Consider the following 23045-nt stretch of genomic DNA (forward strand, 5'->3'; position numbering starts at 1 on the left):
AAGAAGTCTTTAAAAATGACAAAAAGTTAGGGTTCCAGGTGGAGAAATCGAAGTTAGAAACAGAATTGTTAGAACCAAAGACTAAGGTACTATCTAGAATGTATAACTTGCTGTTAAAATGGAATACACAAGACGAAATGGTTAAATCGGCTATGATAAAGTGGGCACAGGACATTGGGCATAACATTATGTTTGAGGACTGGGAAAGGTTGTGGACCACTGGGCTGAACTTCACCGCATGTAATGCTCTGAAGGAAAATGTAATGAAAATGATATACAGATGGTACATGACCCCAGTTAAACTTGCCAAAATATACCATTCGTCTGATAATAAATGTTGGAAATGTAAAGAAAATGAAGGAACATTCTTTCACCTCTGGTGGACATGCCCTAAGGTGAAGGCCTTCTGGGAAATGATATATAATGAGCTGAAAAAGGTATTTAAGTATACCTTCACTAAGAAACCAGAGGCCTTCCTTCTGGGTATTGTCGGCCAGAAGGTGCTAAAGAAGGACCGAACATTTTTTATGTATGCAACAACGGCAGCAAGGATACTCATCGCTAAAAACTGGAAAACTCAAGATCTACCCACACTGGAAGAGTGGCAGATGCAGCTGATGGACTATATGCAACTGGCCGAGATGACTGGCAGAATCCGAGACCTGGGAGAAGAGAGGACTGAGGAAGACTGGAAGAAATTTAAGACGTATTTACAAAAACATTGCAATTTGGTTGAATGTTAAGAAGGATGCTAGATTATAAAAAATTGGCCACCACTAAATTAGATTTGAATTTGATGATAAGTGAGATTAAAGAAAACATAATTTTTTTGGAGAATTGCTAGATTATATTTAAATGAGTGGATATAAGATCGTAAACAAGTTGATAATTTGCTTGGAAAAACCTTTTTACGATGTAAATGGGAGCGGGAGACGTGAGGGAGTCCAAAGAAGCGATGAAACCACGTTACGATATAAGTAAGGTTGTTTATTATTTGTGCATTTGTATTCAAAAATTTTAATAAATATTTATATATAAAAAAAAGAACTATCCTGCACCGCTAGCAAAATCATGGCCGTTTTCCAGATGTGAAAGTGGCTTAGCACAAGAGTGTGCATTTACCACACAAAAAATATACAGGTTTTGATATACAAGATGCTACAGAGGGACCAGAAATAGGAATCTCTCACCTCTGGAACATAATTGAGCTTCTATACTGGAATTGTTTATCTGTCTGTTTCCTTACAATTGTATTTTATTGTTTTCTTTGTTTGTTTTAAGTAAGCTTCTCTGAGAGCTATGGTTGAAGAGCAGCTACTCCGTTATTAAAAATAATTAAATAAAATGCTCCCTGCCCCATCCTGACAGAGCCAAAACGGACACATCCTTTCCTCCCCACACCTGATTTGATCCACCAGGTTCACAGCCCCGCTTTCTTCACTGCATTTGGGGGATTTTCCTCATGACACCATTGTGACCTATTTCACTTGTTCTTCCATGCAAAATACAGCTTGTTAAAAATATAGCACACACACCATCCAGTTTGGTGCTTTGCTGCCAAGACGGGAAAGGAAGAAGCAGCAGTCTGTGAAGCACTGTAAACAAGGAGGCCCCCAGAGAAGACAAGCTGGGCAAGAAAGCCATGACTGGAGGAGCCTTAAGGTAGGAGAAGTAGGATTCAGAATCTGTGGCAGCATCTCTTCCTGCCAAGATGATGCTAGCCTCACCATTGCCAGGAAGACTATCAGCAGACAGCATGGCGGTGATACTTGTGTCTATTGCCGCAGAATGACTTACATTGGGTACCAAAGTTTATGTGTTGGTTTAGGGACGTTTTTAATGTTTGATGTTTTATCGTGTTTTTAATATTCTGTTGGGAGCCGCCCAGAGTGCCTGGGGAGACCCGGCCAGATGGACGGGGTATAAGTAAATAATAATAATAATAATAATAATAATAATAATAATAATAATTCAGTGCTGAGGCAGCTATTGGTGGCTCCAGAAAGCAAAGCCCCCTCCCAGCACTTCAGATCCGCTAGTTAGGATTTGACCTTACAAGGAGTCCAAACCACCAGAAGCAGGGCCGTTGTTGTTGTTGTTGTTGTTGTTGTTGTTGTTGTTGTTGTTGTTGTTGTTAATAGGGTTCCTATACAGCCACCTTCCTGATGAGTTTCTGCAGACAAATTAAATCTCTCTCTTCCCCCCACCCAAGTTGGTCTTCAGGACTTTAACACAATACTGTCTTTTCTTTACTGTTCTTTTAATTGTTTTAGGTTTCCTATGCAAGCATAATCATAAATGAAAAGATTATGCCTTCTCACAATGAAGCACACTACACAGAGCAGCTGAGACTCTGGCTCTAGTTATGCTCTTTTTAACTTTTAAAAGTGTTCAATACATTAATGATAACTAGGGATGTAGGAGCTCAGTCCTATCCGATATCCATTCACACTTTCATCTGGTATTTTTTAAAATTTCTACGCAGTTTGTTTATTTTGCACGAGTCCGTGTTCCCTTTTGGCCATATCACACAATAGGCTGATCTCGGTCATCAAAAATATATTTACAAAACAATTACAGTCCCCAAATCTTCCCTTTCAAAATTAATTAATTTCCAGAGGGGTAGCCCCGTTAGTCTTTTGCAGCTAAAACAACAAAGAGCCTTGTGATACCTTAAGGACAAAGTTAATGAAGTGGCTAATGGCCTATCACAAAACAATCTATGGTGCAAGCCTAGCCATGTCTACCAAGAAGTAGTTCCATTGAATTCAGTGGAGCTTACTCCCAGTTACCGGTAAGTGGAGCTAAGATTGCAACCACTCTTGCTACCACATTTCACAGTTAAGTATCAACTTGCCATCCTATCTTGTTTCCCTCAGGTACCAGGAAGTACCAGCATGGTTATAAGTCAATGGGGGAAGGAAAGGCTTTTAAAATCTAATTTTACCTTTAAAATGAAGATATAGAGTGGTCAAAATTAAGTGCCAAATAGTTCCACCCACTTTGACAAAGAGTCTAGGACTTTAACTGAGGAGAATAGATAAAATCAACAGGTAACCAAAGATATTACTTATTTCAATGTGAAAATAACAATAATGAGTGATGCGTTCCATTTAAAAACCCCCCCAAACCCCAGGGAGAACATTATGACTGAAATCCTAATCCCACCTACCTGGGAATAAGACTCACTGAATTCAGTGGAATTTACTTTTGAGCAAAATGAACCTTAGTGCACATAGATTGCCTTCAGGAACAAAAAAAGCAAAGAAGCAGCTGTATACATAATTGAGTATGTAAATGAAGTGTATTACAAAGCAATTTACCTATCTGTTTACATATAATGGGTGCATGTTTTATTTATGCATTTTGTGGTTTTAATATTGTAATTTTTTGTTTTCAACCATCCTCAGATGCACGGATGAAGGGTGGTATACTACTACTACTACTACCAAGTTATAGAGAACTAAAGTGAATGTCTTCCATAGAAAGAATCCTTGCCACAATAGGAGTTGAGTACGTGGATGAAAGGAAACACTTGATAGTCTGTTTTCAATGGATTCTTCTGACATCTCTGTTGATAACCAAAACAAAACCAAGTGCTCCCTACCTTGTATAAACTGCACATGCAAAGTGCTCCTATTTGGAAGCATGATGACCTGAAATAACAAAAGGCTACGCATGTCCTTGGACTCTCAGGTGGCGCTGTGGGTTAAATCTACTTGCCGATCAGAAGGTCGGCGGTTCGAATCCCCGTGACAGGGTGAGTTCCCGTTGTTCGGTCCCTGCTCCTGCCAACCTAGCAGTTCAAAAGCACATCAAAGTGCAAGTAGATAAATAGGTACCACTCCGACAGGAAGGTAAACAGCGTTTCTGTGCGCTGCTCTGGTTCGCTAGAAGTGGCTTAGTCATGCTAGCCACATGACCCGGAAGCTGTACGCCGGCTCCCTCGGCCAATAAAGCGAGATGAGCGCCGCAACCCCAGAGTCGGCCACGACTGGACCTAACGATCAGGGGTCCCTTTACCTTTACCTTACGCATGCCCTTGGAAATAAACAGTTCGTATGTACACTTGCAAGCATAATAGGAAGCACCACATGGACCAAAAGCTCTGAACTTCAGCATTGTACGTCCACATGCAAATCCTGTTCAAATGCTTGTGTGAATTTCACACTGCTTTTACTACACATTCACACCCCGGGCCTTATATATTAAACAAATGCTACTCACTGAAGATCTTAAGTTTACAGTTTTGGATTGTTAATTAGGGGTTTTACACACCTTGCTAAACTACAAATGCAAAGAAAGGGCTTGGCTTCCAGAACAGACTTCCTATTGAGCCACCCATGACTGGAGACTATGCAAAAGAAACAAAGTTCAGCTCTTTTAATGTGACATCCAGGGAGTTTCCAGCAAGGAGGATGAGTTCCCTGAGACAGAAGGCACCTTGTTCTTGAGCCAAGGAATTGTAGCATCTGCATTTCTGCTGATTGCATACACTCATCAACGTTTATAACCTGGGATCTCAGCAAAGGAAGTATGGAAAGCCACCTTCATGGCAAAACTCACTATGCCTAATAACAGGGCCAGCCCTGACTGCTATCACAACCACATTTAAATTTATTTGTTTATTTATTTGTAAAATTTCTTGCGCACCCTTCACTGCAAGGATGGATTACTATAATATAGTTTACAATTACAAAAACAGAAAAGATATATCTATCTAGCTATCTCACAAATAAAACCATTCCTGGTAGAGCAGAATGGTGCAAATTCAGAGGTGGGACCTCACATGGTGGGAAACCTGTGAATATCTCTTCAAAACTGTTACCAGAATCCTATGCTGACTGCATGCAAAATCTGATTTATTTATGAATACTTTTTATTTTCTCTTTCCTTGTTGACTTCATCTCTTCAGGAAGCCTTCTGCCCAAATTCACTGCAAGCCAATATGGGTGACCACTGTTTATGTTAACGGATTACTTGTCCAGAGTCTCTTCTGGCACCACAACCTGGGGGTTAAGAATTTGGTTGGGTTTTATAGATCAAGTAAATGCTTTGTTTCTAAAATATGGTCTTCCCTTTTAAAATGAGCTGGAATAGGCACTGTGGGGTTAGGGTTAAAAGTGCCCTTTCAACTAGGGCTGGATTTAGGTCAGTGCGGCCGGTTCCTCCACACAGGGCACTAAGCTGGGGTGTGTGTGCAAAACAACAACAACAACAACCTATATGTACCTATGTACCTACTGAGAAGATCCATAAAAAAGCAACTGTACCAAAATGAATTACAGTTGTACCTTGGTTCTCAAACACCTTGCTACTTGTACATTTTGGTTCTGAAATACCAAAATCCCAGAAGTTAGTGTTCTGGTTTTCAAGCACTTTTTGAAAGCCAAACATCTGACGCAGCTTCTGCTTGAGTGCAGGAAGCTCCTGCAGCCAATCGGAAGCCACACCTTGGTTTTCGAACGTTTTGGAAGTTGAGTGGACTTCTGGAACGGATTACGTTCGAGAACCAAGGCACGACTGTATTGTGAAAATGAAAAGCATTTGGAGGGGGGCACCAAATTGTGTCCTTGCTCAGGATGCCATGATACCAAAGTGCACCCCTATTTCCACTCATGGAAGTGCTGTTTTAAGACCTCGCACCTGTGTGTTGTGTGAAGAAAGGAAATCCAAAGATAGTGTTTCTGTGTGTGCTATGCAGAAACCGCGGAAGGAGAACTCCAGTGAAGTGTTTGCAGAAAAGTTTCAGCAGCTGTTTTCTTTCTCCTCATGGTTATTTGGAACCATAGCAATGTAGCAGCAACTTTTTTTTTAAGCACAGGAGGAAAGGTGGGGGGGGGGTAGAGAACTTGATCATACCTTTGTAGAAAGAAAGAAAAAAATCTCGTGTAGCATCTTTAACCTTTACTACGTGCAGGATAAAAGGCTGTTCTAACCTCACGGGATTAGCACTACAGGAAGACTGTTTGGAGTGAAGAGTAAATGTCACAACACGCACTCAGCAGTGACACAAGCGGGCTTGGCAGGCTTTGTTGCATAGTTACCGACATACCACACCGAGCAAACTCGGTCATATCACTCACCTGAGGTTTTACAAATACCTCGCATTTCCCCTGTTAACTATGTGATCATCACAGTCAACTTTCTTAATCCCCTCAACACACAGAAACAGAGTCTAGGATCATGAGAAACACTGCCAGAAAATGTAGGGATTTAGAAGCTGTTTCTGAAGAAATATATATATAAGACAAGACAATTCCAATCAAAAGAGAATGTCTATATGGCTAAAAGAAGTATTCATGTGAGGGGGACATGTAGAAAATATGTTTTTGAGAGACAAACTGGAGGGGGGGGGGAATGACTATAACTTTTCTTCTGTGCATTGTAACTGAAAATTGTTTAATCTACAGTTGGGAAAATACTGATTCTATTGGTGTTGTGATTTATACTGACAGGGGTGGCATTCAACTAAGCTGTATTCCGAGTATACCCCACTGAAATTAATGAACATAACTAAGTTGATTTCAGTGGGGCTACTCTGAGTAAAACCTATTTGAACACCACTATTAATTAAAAGAATGGCTTGAGCTGATCATGGTTCACCACCATGGCTTTTTCTCTTAACACTGGCAGAATAGAAATTTTCACAAATAAGACTAAAATAAAATAAAATAAAATAAGGGTCTGGCAGTGGAGGCGAAGCCGGTATCTTGAAAAGTCTTCTTCTCTGTATCAGCCCCCATTTGGCCCAAAGCAACAAAATCAATGAATGCAAGCAAATTAAACAAACCATTCACAAATCCCCAATGAACAAGAAATCCCTAGCCAGTCATTATTTTGAACAAAGAGGCAAATCATTTCCATTTTAAAGCATGCCAAAAAATTAGGTAGCCGGGTTAGTCCATTAGGTTTTTTTTTTGTTTTTTGTTTGTAAATGATATTTTATTAAATTTTCACAATAAAAAGATTATAAACAATAAATAGAAAAATACAAAAAAGATACAAAACCACAATAATACAAAGATACAAAAATACAAACACTTAACATAAAAAAGAGGGGAAAAAAGGAAAAAAGAAAGGACTCCTTTCAAATTTATATCCTTCGTAGCCTTATTTTCTTGACTTCCGCCCGCCCTCCTTTCTTGTATTCCACTTCAAATTTAATTTAGCAAATTCATTTATATTAATTTTATCCTTTGAAAATTCCTTCAAATATTATATTATTCAAATTTTCATTCCAATATCTATCCCTTCTTTCATATTTTTATTTATCTTAATCACTTGAACCTCTTCTTCTCATTTCAATGTCCTCAACATTCAAAGATTTTGCAATATTTTTGTAAATAGTTTTTAAATTTCTTCCAATCTTCTTCCACCTGCTCTTCTCCTTGATCTCGTATTCTGCCAGTCATTTCTGCCATTTCCATGTAGTCCATTACTTGCATCTGCCATTCTTCCAAGGTGGGTAGATCTTGTGTCTTCCAGTGCTTTGCAACCAGAATTCTTGCTGCTGCTGTGGCATACAAAAAGAAAGTTCTATCCTTCTTTGGCACCAATTGGCCGACCATGCCCAGGAGAAAGGCCTCTGGTTTCTTAGGGAAAGTGTACTTAAGTACCTTTTTTAGTTCGTTATATATCATCTCCCAGAAAGCCTTAATCCTTGGGCATGTCCACCAAAGGTGAAAGAATGTACCTTCAGTTTCTTTACATTTCCAGCATTTGTTATCGGGCAAATGGTAGATTTTAGCAAGCTTGACTGGGGTCATGTACCACCTGTACATCATTTTCATAATATTCTCCCTTAAGGCATTACATGCCGTAAATTTAATTCCGGTGGTCCATAACTGTTCCCAGTCAGCAAACATAATGTTATGTCCAACATCTTGTGCCCATTTAATCATAGTAGATTTCACTGTCTCATCCACAGTATTCCATTTCAACAGCAGATTATACATTCTTGATAGTGCCGGGTTAGTCCATTAGAACAAATTCAAACGTGACAGTTGAGTAAAACTTATATTAGGACCAATTAAAACGTCACAGAATAGTGGGCAACATAGCGGTCCTTATTTATTTGACACTCTAGTGGCCCATACTAAAACGTGTTATCCTCCTGTGGCTTTCGGATTATTAAAACACTTGTCCTTTTCATCAGGGCTGAACCAAAAATTCAGAACTGGTAAGGGTTTTAGCCCCACCCATATGCCCGACGATACAGAAAAATATCTAGAACTATGGCTATATTTATTTCATTATATACAAGATGGGTGTTTTTTTTTCCTTGCCCACTTTAACAACATCCGTTGCACTTCTTAGCTGTCATTAAGTGTAAGGGGAAGGCCCAGGTCTGGGTAATGTCTCCTAGTCAAGGCCCTGTTGTGTTGGCTGTTAACTGGCTCCCGGAACAAGCAATGAAAACAAAAGGCCGTGCTGGGCATTTGTCAGAGCCTCTCTCGTTATTTCGTTGTAAATAGACATGTCATCCTCTACCTCTTCCGTTTCCAGATTGTTTAAAGGAGTTAATAGCTACCTGCTCTAGCCAGCTTCCTTGATATAAAGGTAAAGGTAACAACTGCACGGCCAGCGAGATGCCACATTTAGAGGATAGGTGGCTTTCACTTAAATCCGAGGAAGTAAGGGTATACCTTTTTGAGGCCGAGAGCTGTCAGTTGGAAAGGATCAGATAGCAGATTTAGAGGGTCAAGCTGATGTTCTCAGGAAGATCAAGGAAGACGCGGAGTTCACAGATGACACATGGCTGGTTTTAAAAGCTCAAGAATGACAGCAGCGGGGGCAAGAAGAGGTGGGGGCAGGAGGCAAGGTCAGCAGTGCGAGTGGCTGGAAAAATGTGGAGGTGAAGTAGGATGAAACAAAGGGCAACAACTGGTTAAACTGAACAGGGCAGTGCAGGATGATTCCAATGTTTGGCATCTCCCAGGATTCTCAGGATTGGATATCACTGGGCTGAGTCAGAAAAGTAAAAATGATGTAAGGGGAAAGTTATGAAGCACCTCACAGTAGATGCTTCTGTACATGAAGGAGGAAACATTGCGACAGAAGTCAGGTCTTTCAGTAACAAGGGAAGGTCACACCCACACCCACACCCACACCCCCACACACCGCTCTCCACTTTATTGAGCAGTTAGGAGCCATGAGATAGTGCTACACAGTTTAGCATCTTTTGGATGAGAGAACAATACAGACTTATGACAACACTTAGATGCATGTGCGCACAAGCAAACAATTTAGCCTTTGCAGGTTAAATACACACTGTACTAACTTTTCCATGCAACATCCACAAAAAGCCAAGCCATCTGTTTGTTAAGCAACTTCCGAATAAGGAGGTTTGTTTTAGAAAAGCAGCTGAAAAATGCAGAGCCGTTTTCCAACTCATAGCTTGGTTTGCAAAATCAGCAAACAAATGGCATAATATGCAAATTAGGCGACCTGTGGGTTGGGTGGGCTGGGATACGGCAACCCTATGATTATGCCGAGCTTGGAAAACAACAAAAACAACCCCAGATCCCTTTTAGATTGGCAAGATGGTAACTCTGGCGGAAGCTTACTGTTGAGTCTAAAGTAAGTAATGATATAAATATTTTGGCTGACACAGTGATTCACTCGAGAAAGACAATAAAAAGTAATAATTTACTAAAGTAGTGATTTTCAGATGTTGACATAAACCTCTGATTTGGGAAAAGAAAGTGCATAAGGATCTTCCTCTATAGGTAAGAAGGTTTTGTCATAAGACAAAGGCTGTTAGTCATGGAACAACAACCGCTAAGGGTTTTTCTTCCTGTGGTGCAATGTACAGATCCGCCCTGACACTATGGGTTGCATACAGACACAGTTATAGGAATATGGACCTTTAAACAACTAAGATGGATATTTCTTGTTCAGCTGTTTGAACTATGTTCAGACTCATGGCCCATTTGGAATGTAAATGCAGGAAATGGGATATGTATGGAAAAGGGTGGGGGTGCGGAAGTGGGAGAAAAGAACTGGGATTTTGTGATCAGTTTCATTATATTTTGAAGAGTCATAACTCTTCAGAGTACGAACTGCCACAAATGCTTTGGACTTGAGCAGAGCCGACTTTGGAGGAATATGATATGCCCTGCGGAGTTTTTTATTGGAATCTTGTGAAGTCTGGGAAACGTAGAGCTGAGTATTAAAAATCATCCCCCCCCCCACCCCTCAAAGAGGGTAAAAACGCAAAGCTTATTCCGGTGTCGTATGAAGAAGTAAAAGGGCAACTGAGGCCAAGTGTGGTAAAGCAGGGATATAGAGATTAATGAAAGCTATAAAGAAGAGATGTGTGTGTGTGTGTGTGTGTGTGTAACTTACTAACATATAAACAAATTGGCAGATAGAAAATGAAGGAAATGGATATTGGACTAGGCATGTGATATAAGCCAAGAAAGATTAAAAAATATAATTTTAGGATGGGGGAAAGAGTTATTGAACTGTCACAAACATTCCAACAACATGTCCTTTCCATATAAAAGGAAGGATGAGTGAGATCTGGAGGGAAGCAATATAAGAAAATGAACATTTATTTACTATTTCCTGCCCTTCACTGCAACGTCTCAGGGTGAGTAGCAGCATTAAAAACAATATCAAAAATGATATAAAACAACTTAAAACCCAAAAAACAAGGCGGGCCCTAAAAACATACACTTCTTTCTTCTTTTTAGGCATGTGAACACCACATTTTTGGGGGTTAGACAAAGCAAATAACAAATGCACACACGCTTTAAGAATGAAACCATTCCCTTAATAGTGGACAACCATGACTAGTTTGAGGTGGTTAAGCCGTTATGAGGTATTGATTTAATATGATGACTACCTGACTGAAAGAAAAATCTGACAAGTCTGAGAGGCATGTCAGGAGTGAAGCTCAGGACTCATCAGAAACATGATGCCTTGACACACCTCTGGAGATGTGTTTTTAATCTTTACTGTATTTTTTTAACCATATCTATTCAGAAGCTAGCCTGGATGAAGAAGGGCTTACTCCCCAGTAAATGGGGTTAGAATTGCAACCTCAGTCAACTAACAAATGTTGAAAATAGAAAACCTGATGGTGGATTTCTCATTTCAAATACCATTTTATAGTCAGGGTTGGGTGGACCTTGTACACAAAATAATATTCCATATCAAGATGAAAAGATGCAACTAGAAAAGCTGACTTCTGTGGCCTACTTAAATTATGCAAATTAGAATTTCTTACTTTTTTGTAACTTATTCTTCTCCTACTAGAGAGCAGTAGAGAGAATATGACACTGAACTATTATTGCTGGTGTTATTATTAATTCATTAAATGCCTTTCTGCCCCCAAGGCAAAATATGATATAAAAAGATGGGGGCTAGTCCAGGCATAGGCAAACTCGGCCCTCCAGACGTTTTGGGACTACAACTCCCATCATCCCTAGCTAACAGGACCAGTGGTCAGGGATGATGGGAATTGTAGTCCCAAAACATCTGGAGGGCCGAGTTGGCCTATGCCTGGGCTAGTCTGACCACCTTAGGAAGGGAACTGCACAGTAGGCTGTGCCTACAGAAATTGTGCTGTCCTGGTCATCTGCCACCAGCCTAAGCTTTCTTGGTGGTGGGCTTCAGATGATGATGACCTGAAGCCCTTATTCAGCAATTCCTGTGGCTGCTTACACACTCTCAAGCAAATATGTGCAGCCATAAGGAAAGCTGCTGTTTTCAAGAGTGAAAACCGATATACTCAGTAGCCTGCCTTCTGAATCTAATATAACATTCTGCGTAATCACTGTGTATTTACAGCCCTGCTCTTAACAACTTGACCACCTCTGGTAATTCTGTATGCAAACAGTCTTTTAAACAGAATGTCTGAACATCATGATTTCTTTCCTCCATTGAGTCATACTTTCCCTATGCTATGATGTAATCTGTGGTCTGAGCCGGATGAAAGAGCTGGGGAGAGTTTAGAGGAAGCATGAGGCTAGCAGGGAACAAATATGAAAGGTAACTTCCATGCACACAAAGCCCCCAAGTTAGGAATTAGCTGCCCATCCTGCTTTCTCTTCTTGTAAAACACCCACCTTCCACACCCACCCCAAACCCACATGTTCTTCTCTTTTTCACAATGCTTATCCCTTTCCTCTCTATTTTCTGCTTCTGTCTTTATTCCACATCAAGTATTTATACAATATCAAAAAGGAAGATCTACAATTCTGGATAAAGTGATTAGATGAAATGCTGAAGGACACAAACCAAAATCTTATTATTTAATAAACAGCAGCTGCCCCACACTCATTGTAGATATATGCAGATATAGCCAGATTCAACAGTTACAAATATTATTAGAATTATTTCAGTTTAGTCATCACTTATTACAGAAAGAGTTTAAAAAGAGATTGACAAGTTAAGAATGCAACGATAGCATAAAATAGTTAAAGCAATAAAAACATACATAGTTCTAAAAGGGTTCATCCACCAGCCACTAATAACAAGGAAAATATACTTCCCCACCCAACTAAAAGATGGGTGCCAAAGCCAAGGGGTCATCACTGAAAAGTTTCTCTCATTGCCACCCTCACAAGTTGCCACTTTTGAAATATGGTGCAAAGGATGAGGGGGGAAAGGCTTAAAAGTACTCAATTAACTCTGTTCCAGTGTCCAACATCTCACACATATTTTTGGAGATGCATTTGTTTCAGTTCGGGACTTCCACTACAAAACCTTTCCCACATTATGAAAGCCTTAAGAGATGCAACCAATAAGCTAAACATGGATCTTCTCTTTCATGAGAACAGACCAGACTCCACCTAGACGCACCCTAAGTCCAGTGACATTTAGTCGCCAAACCATGTAATGGCACTATCCATTCCTGCAATAATAGTGAAGCATCCAGTTTCTGACTTATTTTTAAAGCAGGTGAAGACAAAATGAAATACAATTACTTCCAAGCAGTAGAATATTGTTCTCTTGTGAGAAAAGCCTCTGAGAATATGCCAGATTCTAGGGCTACAACTTTATTTGGAGTGAAAGATTTGTAAGCAGCAGGGAAATGGAACTGGGACATAAAAAAGGGACAATCTGTAAGTCAATATGAATAACTGGTCTTTCGTGCAGGGAAAATCCTTATTATTCAGAGACAGAACATTTAATATGAAAATACTCTCAGATTCTAAATTGCCTTTTCAGTTCTAAATGACCTCTTTAAAAAAGGCAAGCGTTTCAATGAACCATAATGAAACAGAGGGAGACAGCTAAGCAGGAAACATGGCAAATCTAACAGAAATTTAACTGAAAATGTACTTTTAACAGAACCCTACTCTTCACAGAAATGCAAAGACATATTATTTTCAGAACCAAACCCCTGTATGTGTAGGTCAGAAACAAGTGCTTCTGGAAAATGCTTGCCTTGAAGATATTGGGAAATATTCTTAGCTACTTTGACAACTAACCACTGAGAATTTCAGTTTATCTTTCGATTGGTATATGGATCAATATTTTAAAGCATTACTCATTACTCTGGGTTTGGGTGACTGGCTACCCTTATCATTGCAGTGGCTCAGGAATATCAATATCAGTATCTATATTTAAAGATATGCTCCTGCAATACGTGTGCCGGACAGCACTGCTCAAACTGTAGCAGTTTCCTATTAACATATTCACAATGGTTTATTCCCGCACCTCCTGAAAAGCTTGAAGAGTTTTAGATAAACCTTTAAACTGAAACCTGGCTATTCTTCTAACCAGCAAAAAGGCTGGCTTTTCAGAAACTGTGTGTATGTACTGTGCAGAGTTTGGCTCAGTACAGTTGAAAACCTAATTCTAAATGCCAAGGAAAGCAATATGATGGGAAAGTGGTCTATAAATTCTTAGAACAGCTCTGAGTCATAGGTTTATGTATATTGTACTAGTACGTATGAAATTATCACCGTCTAAAATGCCAAGTCTGTACTGTTTTCCAGCACCATGATCTACCACAGCAAACTAAGGAGGCTGATTCAGTGACCACCAGTATAAATGGTCATATTATCTGGCTGAATGAATGATGAAAATTTAGAATGAAACACTGTAAAAGGTTAATATGCACATTGGTGGCTATGGAAACCTTCATACCATCATTCATCAACATAAGCAGATGGAACTGATTGATTAGTGTTTGATTGACTTCAATGGAAGTACAATGAATCAGGATTACTAGTGCCAAATATGTATTTTCTTTTCTTTGTGGCAGAGCCATATAAATAATTGTGTTCTTCTCAATAACTGACAGTTTTTAAACTGCTTCCAAATTCACGAGGATATATTAGAAGCATTCTGGCCTAATTAAGAGAATTTATTTCCAGCACATGAAAGGAAATGTCTTAATTATGACTTTTCAGTGACTTTCCATTAAGATATTCACAAACAGCAGGTAGATGAACATAAATATATAAAATAAAATTCCATGGTCTTATATTCTAAACTGATTTTTTTATTTATTATTTTTTGAATACCCTCTCTCCTGCTCCTTTCTGGTTTTCCCATGTATTTATTTGCTGGAATATACTGCAGAAAATAAGCATATAAATTTAAACTTTTAACACATGAATAGATATAAGACTTGAAAATACAAATGGAAAATATATAATAAATCGCACCCATCATTACTTCTGTCTCAAGCATTTATGCTCCAGCAACAATCTGGAAGAAAGAAACTGTCCACATCTTCTTTGCTAATTCAAAACTGGATTAAATAGAGCATGAAATATCCAGTAATTCTGGTTTCTGAGTTTTATCCCTGTTTTGCATAGACAGGGTAATTAAAAGAAATATATGGCTACCTGTTTGAAAGCAAACAGAGTAGTTGCAGTTAGAACCCTCTTGCAAACAGCTGCCCAAATGAAGCAATTTGGTGACTGAATTTGTTTTACATTCATCTGTAAAGCTGAAAGAATCACTTTGCTTACCACTTCAGTTGGCCTGTAGTATTTGTGATTAACTGTCACATGGATCTTGCCAGTTTCTTTGCATCGACCTACTTCGTTCTCATTCTTGCCTTCCCACCTGCAAAGATGACAAACATTTCATCACCCCATAATGTCTTTACCAGTCTGGTCACAGCAGCATTTGGTGCACAGATTCTTAGACAAGGCTGGTGTTATTTCTCTCTCCAGGGCAATGTACACTTCAGGCCACAGAAGCAGAGGCAGAGGTTTGACCAGAGCGGAAGCACAATGGCTTTTAAGGTCCACTTGTTTTGTGCTCTGATACTATGCATGAGATGCAGAATAAGCTTTTAGCATTGGACACCACTTTGTTAGGTGCATCATGTACTATATTTTGCTAGTAGATCTATATAAGGACACAAATAACAGGATTCTGTAGCTGAAGAAGCACTAGATGAGGGGTCAGCAAACTTTTTCAGCAGGGGCCGGTCCACTGTCCCTCAGACCTTGTGAGGGACTGGACTTTATTTGGAGAAAAAAATAATGAACCAATTCCTATGCCCCACAAATAACCCAGAGATGCATTTTAAATAAAAGCACACATTCTACTCATGTAAAAACACCAGGAAGGCCCCACAAATAACCCAGAGATGCATTTTAAATAAAAGGACACATTCTACTCATGTAAAAACACGCTGATTCCCAGACCATCCGTGGGCCGGATTTAGAAGGCAATTGGGCTAGATCCGGGCCCTGGGCCTTAGTTTGCCTACCCATGCACTAGATCATGAATCTTTTGCCACAATAAATATGTTACTCTTTAAGATGCTACAAAAATACAGTTTTTACTGCTACAGACTAACACTGATAAGCAGTGGAATTTACGCCCGAGTAGTTAGAAATTAGATGTTTACAAAAACAGATGTGTAACATAGGCTAGAGATATAAAGGAGACAACAAAATACAAAAATATATTCATTTATCATTTGATACATAGTCTATAAAGATGATACTTAACATCTTTGTACATTCGTTTCCCCAGGTCTAACGATGACAGAGCTACAAGCAATCTCCAATTTGCCTTGAAATGTGCTCAGATCAAACACTTCTACAATCAATTTTAACATCAGACTAAAAACTTGTTTGTCTAATTATGTTCCTCAGTTGGTTTCTACGTTGCTTTCATGATAATTTGTCGAACTATTTTAAAACATGCTTTCTGACTTTTAAGTGTCGTCTCCTTTGTTTTTCACACTATTACTTTAACGTAAGACTTCATAGAATCCTTCCTAAAAGCCACATGTTGGGCTTTGCAAGAGGGAAAATTTGACTCTGTGAAGTGGACCAGCATATGTTCTGTTCACGGAATCACTCCGAGTTACAGCCTGTCTTAAATACTGAAATGGAACAAAAGAGATGAGTAGACCTCATGCTCATGGGGTGAATTACAAACAGAATGAGCAAATGGTGTGCATATGTTTGCATAAGGCTGAAATCCCCTCTCTCTCCCAGGCTTAAGCTCAGAGGGCCCTAAGCATATTTGGTCTCACAGAGCACTTATTGGAACATCAAACAGTCCCACCCTCAACCATATGCCAGGCAGGCCCATAACTAGGACATTGGCATGGCATGGGAAGCAAGAGCGAACTTTGCTTGCCTGCAGAAGATCATTATCTGTGTTTGAGGTTGGGGGGATGGACGAACTCAGCTTTCAGAATATTTTGAAAACAATGTGCGATCAAATGTTTACTATACTGTACGTTCACATAATTCATTGTTGCAAAACTATAAACATTCCTATAATCTGCAGAAAATGGAGATTAGGGAATGATCCAATCCCACCCCAGTATGCAAGGCAAGACAGGGTACAGCTCTACAGAAATCTTGTACACTCATAGCATGCCATGGATTTTCCCCATTAGATGGCAGTTTCCTGGTAGTTATTTGTCAATTCTGGAAGAAGGGAGTAAGGAAATCCTTTGCAGCTGTAAAAGGACCAGAACTGCCTTTTTATTTCTCTGGAAGTGGTTGACCTCATGCTTTGAGTTTTCTAGAGCCTCACTATTCACCATCACCACAATACAGTGGTACCTCTGGTTATGAACTTAATTCGTTCCGGAGGTCCGTTCTTAACCTGAAACGGTTCTTAACCTGAAGCAGCACTTTAGCTAATGGGGCCTCCTGCTGCTGCTGCACTGCCGGAGGACAATTTCTGTTCTCATCCTGAAGCAAAGTTCTTAACCCGAGGTACTATTTCTGGGTTAGCGGAGTCTGTAACCTGAAGCGTCTGTAACCCGAGGTACCACTGTAAAAGTGTAAAAGTGGTCAGTTGGATGTTGTAGTTGCTGGATGCAACAGGAGCAAGGAAAGGATGGCTCAACCGAGACAGAAAAATATGCAGCCACTTTTTGTTTTCAATAACAGAGAAGTAGAGACAGTTGCTAGTCAGATTACTAGAGAAAAAGGATGTTAATTCTTTCCAAGGATTTATTAGAGAAGCATATTAATGATAATATTTTCTGCAGCCCTTTTTGAACACACTATGAAATATTCCTGAAAGTAGAGAGACAGAGAGAGAAAGAAAGCTGTCAGCATTAACTTTTGTCTACTTTCCTGCTCAGAATTTGTTGACAGAGCAGAAGGACCTTGTCTGCAGGAGTCCTGATTCAAGGCAGATATAACACAAACTCAGAAGATTGCTCAAGAAGCAGGGCAAAAGCCACATGGGAGAAAAAAAAATGTATAGACATGCTAGATCAAAACAGAACCCCATCTAGGGAAAGATCAAGATGGTTGTCACCATTAACATTTAAAGCAGGTTTTTAGTAATTTAAAGCAGGATGAATCCACAGAATACTGTACGTAACGCTTAATGTTATTGAAGATTAAAAACATATACTCCTGGTGTGTCTCATAAATTCCTATGGGCCTGCTTCTCAGTGAGAGAACTAAACATGATAATGTAAGACTGTTCTTTTTAATTTACTCCCTAGGTTTCAAAAGCAATTCCAGATAGGTTGATACTGTAGTATTTGCCACTCCAACATATTCAAAATAAGATCACCATAAAAATCACAGAGTCCAACATTAGCCATACTCAAGAGTAGACCTATTTAAAACAATGGACACGATTAACTTGGGTCCACTGGGTGGAATTCAACATTGTGCCATGATGAAGAATCCATTTGAGCAAGCCTTTCAGCTTCCCAGACAGACTGATTTCCCCCTTTCTCCCTCCCCCCGCATGCTGTTCTGGGGGTTCTCCCAACCCACCCAAGCCAATTTCAGGGGGCACATGGTGGGAGGGGATGGGGTAAAAGCCCAACTGTGCAAGTAGAAGTCCTTGTGTAAGACTTAACCACAGATGGAACTCATCAGATGAATCCCATTCATTAATTTCAATGGGATACAACCCACAGAGACCTCAGAAGTAGATTTCAGCTCCTTTTTCAGAAAAAAGCTTTCTCATTCCTCAAATAACTTTTCATCATGAATGGTTGTTGTTTAGTCGTGTCTGACTCTTCGTGACCCCATGGACCAGAGCACGCCAGGCACTCCTGTCTTCCACTGCCTCCTGCAGTTTGGTCAAACTCATGTTAGTAGCTTTGAGAACACTGTCCAACCATCTCGTCCTCTGTTGTCCCCTTCTCCTTGTGCCCTCCATCTTTTCCAACATCATGGTCTTTTCCAGGGAGTCTTCTCTTCTCATGAGGTGGCCAAAGTATTGGAGCCTCAGCTTCACGATCTGTCCTTCCAGTGAGCACTCAGGGCTGATTTCCTTCAGAATGGATAGGTTTGATCTTCTTGCAGTCCATGGGACTCTCAAGAGTCTCCTCCAGCACCATAATTCAAAAGCATCAATTCTTCGGCGATCAGCCTTCTTTATGGTGCAGCTCTCACTTCCATACATCACTACTGGGAAAACAATAGCTTTAACTATACGGACCTTTGTCGGCAAGATGATGTCTCTGCTTTTCAAGATGCTGTCAATAATAATAATAATAATAATAATAATAATAATAATTTATTATTTGTACCCCGCCCACCTGGCTGGGTTTCCCCAGCCACTCTGGGCGGCTTCCATAGAAACCAAAAATACACTAAAATATCACAGATTAAAAACTTCCCTGAACAGGGCTGCCTTAAGATGTCTTCTGAATGTCAGGTAGTTATTTATCGCTTTGACATCTGATGGGAGGGCGTTCCACAGTGCGGGCGTCTAGGTTTGTTATTGCTTTTCTCCCAAGAAGCAGGCGTCTTTTAATTTCATGACTGCTGTCACCATCTGCAGTGATCATGGAGCCCAAGAAAGTAAAATCTCTCACTGCCTCTATTTCTTCCCCTATTTGCCAGGAAGTGATGGGACCAGTGGCCATGATCTTAGTTTTTTTTTGATGTTGAGCTTCAGACCATATTTTGCGCTCTCCTCTTTCACCCTCATTAAAAGGTTCTTTAATTCCTCCTCACTTTCTGCCATCAAGGTTGTGTCATCTGCATATCTGAGGTTGTTAATATTTCTTCCGGCAATCTTAATTCATCGTAATTGGGATTCATTCATCTTAATTGGGATTCATCCCGCCCAGCCTTTCGCATGATGAATTCTGCATATAAGTTAAATAAGCAGGGAGGCAATATACAGCCTTGTTGTACTCCTTTCCCAATTTTGAACCAATCAGTTGTTCCACATCCAGTTCTAACTGTAGCTTCTTGTCCCACATAGAGATTTCTCAGGAGACAGATGAGGTGATCAGGCACTCCCATTTCTTTAAGAACTTGCCATAGTTTGCTATGGTCGACACAGTCAAAGGCTTTTGCATAGTCAATGAAGCAGAAGTAGATGAATAGTAAGAGATGATAATTATTCAGTAGCTCAACATGTTTCCCAAAGTACTATAAAGTAACTATAATATACGATACACTTCAAAATACTGTGTGCAGTACTCATGCCAGTGGGAAAGCAATGCAATAAATATTTGTAAACAAAACACTTTGAAATAAAGAAATATCTGCCACAAGTATAAGGATGCATAGTTTGAATAGGAAGTAATTTTTCAGGCTAGTGAGTTTGTCACCAATTGTCAGCCAGATTAGCCACTTCACTGGAGTTTAGTGCATGCATAACAGAATATTATTGCACACCACAAAGTTCCGCATGGGCCCTTTTTATCACCAGAATGAAGGTCATGATTTTGAAAATAAGCTCCACTTTAATGGCATACTTCCTTCCTTGTTAATGTTCAAAGATGCTTAATTGTTCTGCAAACGACAAAAATGAAAGCCCAATCTTGAGTGCATGCTAACACTTCAGCTTAGCTCAACTGCTATTAACCACAGGATAAACACATCAGAAGACAATGACCAGATTGCAGGTCAACATGCATGCATGACTACTGCATGTTCTGAAAAAAGAGAGAGATTTCCCATCATCGTGTTACATTTTTGTTTTGTGGATAATCAACAGATGCAATAAGAAAACTGATTATGGGGCAAAGTTTAGACAGGGAATAAATATGGTACGGTAATCATATTCATCTGATGTTCAGATAGAATTTCTACTTGTTTTAATACTTACTAAAAGAGAAAGTACAAAGAAAAAAACCACAGGGGAAAAGTAAATAAGCCTCCAAATCTGAAAAGTGTGATACGTAGCTCTTATAACAATGTGTTCACCAGCTGCAAATGACCGTTTTTCAGTCCTCCTAGAAAAGGGAAATGACAGCAGCAACGACAAGGAATATCCCTGCGCAAGCCATGCATGTTAAGTCAAATGAAGTTGCCTTTGATTTTAATCTGATAAGCATTACTCTCCAGTCCAATTCAGGTGCTGAGTCTCTTCTAATGATGAAGGTCATGTGAGGGAAGAGCGGAGGAGCACTGGCAAGCCTTGTCGCTTGGGTGCATCACCTTCCATTTGTTTACAACATGCCAGCCTCCACAAATAGGCCATGTAGAACAAGTTCATCCTTCATGGAGGCCCGTAAACAAGGGGAAGGTTCTGCACTGGAGGAGAAGGGGCTTGCCACCACGCCTGCACTCTCCCTCCCATCATTTTCATTACATAAAGAAACCGCACACCTGAACTGTGTGGGGAACACAGCCAAAATATATTGAAGTTATTTATTATTTTTAACTTCTTGGGAATCCATGCTCTAGGTGGTAAATGGCAATGCCAGTCAATGTGCCATATTGTCACTGATGGCACTATATGCAGGGGTTGTGGAATGTTGTCTGGACTGCCAGCTGCTTGACCTTTTGATACTATGGGTCACAGTACCCTTCTGAATAATAATAATAATAATAATAATAATAATAATAATAATAATAAATTTTATTTATCATAGAATCATAGAATCATAGAGTTGGAAGAGACCACAAGGGCCATCGAGTCCAACCCCCTGCCAAGCAGGAAACACCATCAGAGCACTCCTGACATATGGTTGTCAAGCCTCTGCTTAAAGACCTCCAAAGAAGGAGACTCCACCACACTCCTTGGCAACAAATTCCACTGTCAAACAGCTCTTACTGTCAGGAAGTTCTTCCTAATGTTTAGGTGGAATCTTCTTTCTTGTAGTTTGGAACCATTGCTCCGTGTCCGCTTCTCTGGAGCAGCAGAAAACAACCTTTCTCCCTCCTCTATGTGACATCCTTTTATATATTTGAACATGGCTATCATATCACCCCTTAACCTCCTCTTCTCCAGGCTAAACATGCCCAGCTCCCTTAGCCGTTCTTCATAAGGCATCGTTTCCAGGCCTTTGACAATTTTGGTTGCCCTCCTCTGGACACATTCCAGTTTCTCAGTGTCCTTCTTGAACTGTGGTGCCCAGAACTGGACACAGTACTCCAGGTGAGGTCTGACCAGAGCAGAATACAGTGGCACTATTACTTCCCTTGATCTAGATGCTATGCTCCTATTGATGCAGCCCAGAATTGCATTGGCTTTTTTAGCTGCCGCGTCACACTGTTGGCTCATGTCAAGTTTGTGGTCAACCAAGACTCCTAGATCCTTTTCACATTTATATCCCACCCTCCCCAGCCGAAGCCGGGCTCAGGGCGGCTAACAACAATAAAATAGTGCAACATTCTAAAAACATTTCATTATAAAAATTCATTGATTAGGCTTTGTTTGGGACGCAGCTGATATGTCAGAGCAGCGTACATGGTCACCAACCCCTCCTTTTCTTCTGACATCTTGTAAGAAAGGTTATGTGGAGAAATTGGCCCAGGAAGCTTCATTGTTAAGTGGACCTGGTTCTTCCAGGTCTGATTCCAATACTGATTCCACTTTCTGGGTGCAGATTTATAGCTATATAAATTTATAGTTGCATAGGTTATAGTTTATTACTGTTCATTCTCTATCCTGTCATAAGGCAGGGTTTGGCAACATAATCTCCTCTATGGAATAACTTAATTGCAGAGTTTCCATAATTAGAGAAGCCTTCAAAAACATTCATCTGTTGTTTGAAGCAGTCATCATCACAACAACAAATCTTATGATTGTTTAAAAAACAACAGTTGTCTTGAATATTCTTAGAACAAGGTGAGGTTGCAGGTTAGGACATGTTGGTCAACATGAGGACACTACAACCTCTGGTTACACCAGAGCTCAGTTGGTTAGGGCATGGCACTGATAATGTCAAGGTTGCAAGTTTGATCCCCGTATGCAGCAGCTGCATATCCGTGAATTGCAAGGAGTTAAACTAGATGATTCACAGAATCCCTTCCAACTCTATGCAGCTCTATGATTGAGCCCCCAAACCTGGCTCAGCCAAAGATACGCCAGCCTAAGTTGCTCATCTCAGCTGAGTTCAAGCTGGTATTAAGCCTCCAGAAAGCGTTTGGATGTATGGAGGGAATGGGACCAGAGACGGGAGACTTAGGCTAGCTCCTAAGACCATTCAGCCTGGTCATACGACCTAGTAACCTGGCACAGAACACTGTTTTAAAGGCTTGCTTTACCTCCACCGTGATCAGAGCAGCAGAAACCAGTCTTACTGCTGAATGGGGTTTGGATCTGGATTAATTTATGCCTGCTTGCTTTACACCAGCTTCTTGTACCTCTAGGATCGCTCCCTTGCACATGCTGAAAAACAGCTCTTGCTTGTGAGACTTTTCAGAACCCTTTAC

General features: G+C 40.1%; 1 protein-coding gene across 1 annotated transcript in view; it reads right to left on the reverse strand.

Annotated features, from left to right (window-relative positions):
- GMDS (GDP-mannose 4,6-dehydratase) overlaps positions 1-23045 on the reverse strand; it is a 298993-nt gene that overhangs the window by 56526 nt on the left and 219422 nt on the right. The window contains exon 9 of the mRNA XM_081873145.1: positions 14940-15036. Within this exon, the coding sequence (XP_081729271.1) occupies positions 14940-15036 (97 nt within the window). The remainder of the gene's footprint in view (positions 1-14939; positions 15037-23045) is intronic.

The sequence above is a fragment of the Podarcis erhardii genome (assembly GCF_964252035.2).
Source record: "Podarcis erhardii genome assembly, chromosome: 8".
Classification (NCBI taxonomy): domain Eukaryota; kingdom Metazoa; phylum Chordata; class Lepidosauria; order Squamata; family Lacertidae; genus Podarcis; species Podarcis erhardii.